Source organism: Lithobates pipiens, unplaced genomic scaffold (genome assembly GCF_037356315.1).
Source record: "Lithobates pipiens isolate NorthernLeopardFrog02 unplaced genomic scaffold, aLitPip1_a1.2 Scaffold_19, whole genome shotgun sequence".
Lineage (NCBI taxonomy): Eukaryota > Metazoa > Chordata > Amphibia > Anura > Ranidae > Lithobates > Lithobates pipiens.
Window position 1 is genome coordinate 51,792,731 of NW_027507764.1, and position 8,164 is coordinate 51,800,894.

The 8,164-nt window shown below is 49.8% G+C and overlaps 1 protein-coding gene across 1 annotated transcript in view; it reads right to left on the bottom strand.

Moving 5' to 3' along the window:
• The window catches only part of GLCCI1 (glucocorticoid induced 1), a 136,090-nt gene extending 128,730 nt beyond the window's left edge, over positions 1-7,360 (bottom strand). The window contains exon 1 of the mRNA XM_077490730.1: positions 6,946-7,360. Within this exon, the coding sequence (XP_077346856.1) occupies positions 6,946-7,231 (286 nt within the window). The 5' untranslated portion in view covers positions 7,232-7,360. The remainder of the gene's footprint in view (positions 1-6,945) is intronic.
• Positions 7,361-8,164: the final 804 nt, after the last annotated feature.

Below are 8,164 nucleotides of genomic sequence, written 5' to 3' on the forward strand. Positions count from 1 at the left end.
GACATCGCTGGACAGAGATGGGGCTCAGGTAAGTATTAGGGGGGCCGCTATACACAGAAGGCTTTCCATCTTGAATAGAATACATTAAAGCGGAGTTCCACCCATTTAAAAGTCAGCAGCTACAAAATAAAAAAATAAAATAAAAAAAAGTGTAGCTGCTGACTTTTAATCAGACACTCACCTGTCCCACGGTCCAGTGATTCATGTGCACAAAGCCCCACTCCTTTAGACGGCGCCATTCTAGCTGTGGGCACCCGGCATGTGCGAGCCATGCCGTAAATGGCCGGGCAATCTTCTGGGACCTCTGACGTGTCCTAGAAGTTTGCAGGAAGGGGGTGACGTTGTTTCCGGCGCTGCGGAGCCAGGAGGCAGCAGTGGGAGCTTGGTGCCCTTAGAAACTGGGTACCCCCTCCAACCCCCCCAAAAAAAAAAAAAAACACACACCAAATCTGGCATATCAGAGGGTCACCATCACTTAAAGAGGAAGTTCCATTTTTGGGTGGAACTCCACAAAAAAAAAAAAAAAAAAAAAACACACACACACACACACTGATGCATGCTAGTTCTAATGGCAGAAAAAAAAAAAAAAAAAAAATATAAAAAAAAAAAAAAAAAAAAAAAAAAAAAAACACAGCACACCAATATCTAAGCTTTTTTCTACTTCTGCCTTTTTCTGAGCCACTGGTGATTTGGCCAGTGCCTCCTGGGAAGGTTACATCACCACCAGTGCCTTCACTGGAGCTCTAGTCAAACTGCAAAATCTCATGAGGTCAGAGGAAACCAATGTCACTCTTTCATAGACGAGATAGAAACCAGCAGCTCCTCAGTTTGCATATGTGCAAGATCTGGGCTGAATATGATCGGTGGGCTGGCCACCGAACACATGCAAGAGTCAAAACTGGCAAATTTCTATGAGGGGGAGGGGGGAGGGGGATTCGTACATGGGAAAGCAGAAAGAGAAAAAAAAAAAAAAAAAAAAAGAGGCACCAAATTATATTAAAAAACAAAAGGTAAAAAACAAAAATTATATTCATTTGGCTAAAGTACCTCCTGTAACAAGGGCACTGTAATTAGGAATTGGGGGGGGGGGGGGGGGGTAAGGTCCACTTTTACATGGAAACCTTGTCCTGTACTACACAGCCCTCGGGCCGCAGTTTGGAGACCACTGACCTGGAATACCTGGCACATTACCTGACCTCACAGATGGTAGCAATAAAAACTGCCAGCTATCAGAACATAGGGGGATGTCCAAGTTTGTCCCTGCATTGTGCAGCACAAATCCCAGCCAATCAGGATTATAGCCATTGTATACAGAGATATCACCACCATAATGAACTACAAGTCACAGCATGTGTGGGGGAAAAACTTCCACCCCTCTGTCCCCCAACATACAGCAAGTCTATGGAGAGGCTGTCAGCTATTAGCAAGTACCCACAGTTTTTAAAATGTCAAATCCCAGCAAATCAATGGCTGCACCCAACCTAGCAATCTGGGAGGTGCAGCATGCACACCCGCCTCCACCATGCTGAACTACAAGTCCCAGCACAATCAGGACTCTATGCAATCTGGAGCATGCAGCCCTCTGTACTCCTCCATGCTAAACTACAAGTCTCAGAATATAAAGGATTGGATGCAATCTAGACATCTATAGCCACAGCTACCTACTGGATCCCAGTTGTACCACAGTGCCAACATAACAGGGACTATTTATTTCAGTTACTTATATAGCGTCATCAATTTACACAGCGCTTTACATATACATTGTCGTTCACATCGGTCCCTACCCTCGAGGAGCTTACAATCTAAGGTCCCTAACTCACATTCATACATACTAGGGACAATGTCCTTGGAGTGGGACTACATTTATTCAGGTGGTTGCTCCCCTCTGCACCCTGCCATGTTGAACTACAGGCCCCAAAATGGCCAGAAATTAATACAATACAGAGAGCTGGACCCACAAATTGCCCCACCGTTGAGCTGAACTACAAATCCCAGCAAGGTAGCATCCAATCCAAGGATCAAAACTCACAGCTTGCACCCCAAATTGAACTACAAGTTCCAACATGTCAGACTGCATGCTGTCTGCAACTGGCACCCCCTCAATATCCTCCATGCTACTACAAGTCTCAGCACATGAAGGATTGGATACAAGTCTCAGAAAGCCAGAGCTGGCATCAGTGCAGAGATGATCAGCCCTAGCTTGCACCTCGCTGTCCTGAGAACCGTCACCCCATCATTCTCCGCCATCCTCAACTACAAGTCTAAGCAAGAACTTGCATCATGCTACAGGTGAGAAGCCCTAGCTTGCATCTCACTGTCCTCTACTGCTCTGAACTACAAGTCCCAGCTGGTCAGGGCATACTTTCAATCAAAAAAATAAAATAATATAACAGAGCCCACACCCTTCTGTGCCCTGCCATACTGAACTAAAACTGTCAGCATGGCATAAATCTTATCTATACTGAACCACAAGTCCCAGCATGTCGGAGATCACATTCAACACAAAATGTTTGCACCTCTCTGGAGCCTTTCAGAATGAACTACAAACCCCAGTATACCAGAGACTACATTATACCTGCTGGCACCCTTCCATTCTCCTCCATACAGAACAGCATGCAACTCTGGGGTCACATCTTGCAACCTTCAGTTAACTCAGTTAAAAACAACAAGTCCCAAGATGCCAAAGACTGAACCCCTCTAATTTCCTCCATGCCCCAATATACAGCGAGGAGATATGAGCCCCAGTTACACGGCCGCACACCATGCAGGATTACATGTCCTAACATGTCATAGGATGTCATAGGATGTACACAACCTAAAGATCTGATCATATCTTTCAAGTCAACATTCGAGTCCCAGAATACAACCTGGAGATGTGGGGGTCATCCTGTATTTTGCACCCCTTTATCTTCCATGCAGAAGAAGCCCCATAATATTCATGAATTTCATATAACTTGCACGATCCACCATGCCAGAGACTGTCCTTTGCATAAAGACTGAAGAGAAAGCCAGGAGATATGGGAGTCTCAGCTTCCCCCACCATGCTGAAGGTGGAATAGATCTGCTCATAGCTAGCAACTTTCAGGCCCACATGCTCCTCTGGGGTCCCAGCCTGGAGAGGATATGGGCTCACATTCTGCACCCCTCAGAAGCTGCATACAACTTGGAGGTCACATCTTACACCCCGATGATGAAATATAAAGTCTTAACATGCCTTGCATAATAAACAATGGAGCTTGCACCCCTCTTCCTATGTGCTGAACTACATGTCCCAGCAAGCCAGAGACTGCAGTCAATTTTCACCCATGTACCCTCCTCCTTGCCAAACTTCATATGCCAACATAAAAATCAGCCTCACCTTTCTGCCCTGCCATGAGGAACCACAAGTGCCATACATTGCATTCAGTTTAGAACTTCCATCGCACTGAACTAACTACATGTCCCTGCATGCCACCCAGTGATCTATGGTTACTGCATGCCACCCAGTGATCTATGGTTACTGCATGCCGCCCAGTGATCTATGGTTACTGCATGCCACCCAGTGATCTATGGTTACTGCATGCCACCCAGTGATCTATGGTTACTGCATGCCACCCAGTGATCTATGGTTACTGCATGCCACCCAGTGATCTATGGTTACTGCATGCCACCCAGTGATCTATGGTTACTGCATGCCACCCAGTGATCTATGGTTACTGCATGCCGCCCAGTGATCTATGGTTACTGCATGCCGCCCAGTGACCTATGGTTACATCTTGCACCCCTTGCCCCTTACCATGAGTAACCACAAGTCCCAGTATGCCATACATTGTTTACAGCCCTTCAGCTCCACCATCATGGACCACAAATCCCAGCGCCTGCATTCTACAGCTTGCACAAACTACAGGTTCCAGCATACCATCTAGTGATCCTGGACTCTCATCTTGCACCCTCTCCCATGATGAGCATGGCTTTATTATACAGCTGCACCCGGGCCCCTGACGCCCTCCCCCCACGGTGAACTAAAACTTCCAGCATACAGTCTAGATACCTGGGGGTCAAACTTTCCAACCTTCATGTTATGCTACGAGTCCTAGAATAGCCCTCTAGTCATCTATAGGTGGGGGAGGGGGTCACACTATGCACCCCTCTGTCCCCAAACATGATCAAGCACAAGTACCAGCATGCCAGAGTCCAGCATCAATGTGCCGACTGCCATGATGAATTAAAAGTCCCAGAATACAATCTTGCCATGTGGAGTTACATCTTGCACTCGCCATGTTGGAGCTCCGAGTCCCAGCATGCCATGCACTGCACTCATTGTAGACACAACACCCCCCCCCCCTCCCCCACTATGTTGAACCAGGAGCCCCAGTATGCAGTAGATTGCACTTATTGAAATCACCCCCCCATATGTTGCAATGGAGCAGGCCATATTGCACCTCCTGATCCCACACGATGATGAACCAGAAGTCCCAGCATGTTACAGATCTCATTCACTGTAGACTCTGACCCCCCCCCCCCCCCCCCACCACCACCATTGTGAACCACAAATTGCACTTAGTGTGGGCAACCCCTCTGCCCCCGGCCATATATTGCACCCACTGAGGACTGACTCAGCACCTCCAATATGTTGAACCCAAAGGCCCAGCATACCATTATATCACACCCACTGAAGACCGTGCACCCCCGACCCTCACCGTGATCAGCCACAAGGCCCAGCCTGCCACTGATGGGGACAACAACTGAGCCTGTGGCCCCCCCATATGGCAAAACACAAGTCCCAGCATGCCATGTACTGCACCCTCTGAAGACTCGGCACACCACCATGGTGAACCACCAATCTCAGCATGCCTTGGATTGCACTTATTGGGGGCTCTGCCCCTCCTCCGTACATGTCCTGAATGTTGTTTATTGTATAATTTGCACCCCTGACCCCCCATATGGTGAACCCAAAGCCCTAGCATGCCATGGATGGTACTCAGACCCTGCCAGGCCCCCACCCTTAAATGTGGTAAATCACAAGTTCCAGCATGCCATATACTGCACTCAAGGCTTTGCACAACCCCCCCCCCTCCCCCAATTAGATGAACTACAAGTCCCACAATGCCATGGATTGCAGTTACTGTAGACTTTGAACCCCCCCAGACCCCCATTATGTTCAACCACAAACCCCAGCAGGCCATAGATTGCACCCAATGTAGACTACAGATCAACCCTGACCTTTAGTATGGAGAACCACAAGTCCCAGCATGTCCTTCCTTACACTCACTGTAGACTTTGGACCCCCAATATGGCAAATCAAACATCCCAGCATGCTACACATTACACCCAGTGAAGGGTCTGCAAACTCTGCCCCCCCCACCATGGTGAACCTTAGGACCCCACCGCAGACTCTGCACTCAACCATGATGAACCACAAGTCCCAGAATGACATGGATTGTACTCTGCTCCCCCCCCCCCCCCCCCCCATGAACCACAAGTCCGAGCATGTCCTGGATTTCACCTACTGTATACTTGGCACCCACCTGACCCCCAATATGTTGATTCCCAAGTCCCAGCATGCCATGGGCAGTACTTACTGTAGACCTTGCCAGACCCCCCAACGCTAATGTGGTGAACCACAAGTTCTATAACGCCATACACTGCAAGCACCCCCCCTCCCCAAGATGTACTACAAGTACCACGATTCCATGGATTGCACCCCCTGACCAACTATGATTAACCTCAAACTCCAGCAGCCCATATATTGCCCCCATTGTAGACTTTGCATCCCTCCTGGTCCTCAATACGGTGAGCCACAAGTCCCAGCATGCCATGGATTGCACTCTGCACCCCCCCCATAATGAACCACAACTGCCAGCATGTCCTGGATATCACTTATTGGATACTTTATACCCCCCTGACCCCCAATATGTTCAACCCAAAGTCCCAGCATGCCATGGACATACTGGACCAGACCCCCAACCCTAAATGTGGGGAACCACAAGTCCTAGAATGCCATATACTGCACTCATTGTAGGCTCACCCCCCCCCCCCAATAATATAAAACTACAAGTCCCACAATGCCATGGGTTGCACTTATAGACTCTGCACCCCCATTTTGGTGAACTCCAAGCCCCAGCATGTCACAGATGGTACTCATTGTAAACCTTGCCAGAACCCCCACCCCTAATGTGGTGAACCACAAGTTCCAGAATACCATACACTGCACCCCCCGCCCCAATAAGATGAACTACAAGTCCCATAAGTTATTGTATACTTTGCACCCCTCTGACAACCCCCCCCCCCCATGTCGAACCCCCAAGTCCCGGAATTGCTTGATACCATTGGACAGGTCTCATTACAGACCCGGCACCTTCATGTGGTGAACCACAAGTCCCAGAATGCCATTTCCTGCACTCATTGTAGACTTTTCACCCCCCCACCATGTGCAGCTACAAACGCCAGCAGGCCATAGATTGTCCCCACTGCACACCTTACATCACCCTTGACCCTCAATGTGGAGAACTACAAGTCCCAGCATGCCCCGGAACGAATTGTACTCATTGTATATACTCTGCACCACCCCCCCCCCATGGAGAACTACAAGTCCCAGTATACTCCAGATTGTACTCATTGTAGTTCTCCATGGGGGGGGGGGGGGGGTGCAAGTCCCAGCACTCCCCGGATTGTACTCATTATGGACTCCGCACCCCCGTGGAGAACCACAAGTCCCAGCATACTCCAGATGGTAGACTATGCACCCCCCATGGAGAACCACAAATCCCAGCATGCCCCGGATTGTACTCATTGTAGACATTGCAACCCCTCATAAAGAACTACAAGTCCCAGAATGCCCTAGATAGACTCCGCATCCCCCATGGAGAACTACAAGTCCCAGCATACTCCAGATTGTAGACTCCGCACCCCCCATGGAGAACCACAAGCCCCAGCATGCCCCTCCCCGGTGGTGGTTCTCCTCACCTCTGCTCCCGGGGGACACGGCGTTCCTCCTCTCCGGGGAAGTACTGCTCCTCCTCCTCCGGACTCTGGCCGCCTCGGGGCTGCTGTGGGTGGGGGGCGGGGTGGAAGGGCTGGGGGGTCCGCCGGCCGGTTCGGTGTTGCTGGCCACGGAGGAGGCGGACGGGGACCGGCTGGCCAGGAGCTGGTAGGGCACGGTGGCTCGGATGGGCTGCAGGAGCCGGGCTGAGCCCCCCGGGGTGGGAGGGGAGCCGGAGCCGCGCTTCACTCGGGGGTGAGTGGAAGACATGACGGGCGAGCTGCACTCAGGAGGAAGCCTTCTCCTCCCCCCGCGGCCGCCGGTGACGCAGCAGCTGCTCCTCCTCGGCCCCCCGAATGGCCGCCGGCGACTGTCACACAGCGGCGAGGAGGAAGGGGGCGGGGACGGCGGCGGCGCGTCCAGGCCAATGAGACGGCGGCGGGCAGAGGTGACGCAAGAGATCCGGCCAATAGGGAGGCGAGTCCTCTCATGCAGCGCGGAGTGGGCGGGTCTGGCGGAAGGTTGTAGTGTAGATTCGGTGAGTGACGTCACTAGCGGAGTAATCCGAGAGAGCACTGAGCATGTGTACAAATACTACTACTACTACCCCCAATATATGTTTACACATACTACTACAACTACTACCCCCAATATATGTGTACACATACTACTACTACCCCCAATATGTGTACACATACTACTACTACCCCCAATATGTGTACAAATACTACTACCCCCAATATATCTGTACACATACTACTACTACCCCCAATATATGTGTACACATACTACTACTACCTCCAATATATATGTACACATACTACCTCCAATATGCGTACAAATACTACTACCCTCAATATGTATACTACTACTACAACCCCCAATATGTGTGCAACTACTACTACCCCCAATATGTGTACAACTACAAATACTACTACCGCAATATGTGTGTACCTACAAATACTACTACCCCCAATATGTGTACAACTACAAATACTACTACCGCAATATGTGCACAATTTCAACTACTACTACCCCCAATATGTGTACAGCTACAATTGCTACTACCCCCAATATGTGTACAAATACTACTACTAACCCCAATATGTGTACACCTACAAATACTACTACCCCCAATATGTGTACACCTGCAAATACTACTACCCCCAATATACACCCAGCACTGAGCATATGTACAACTAA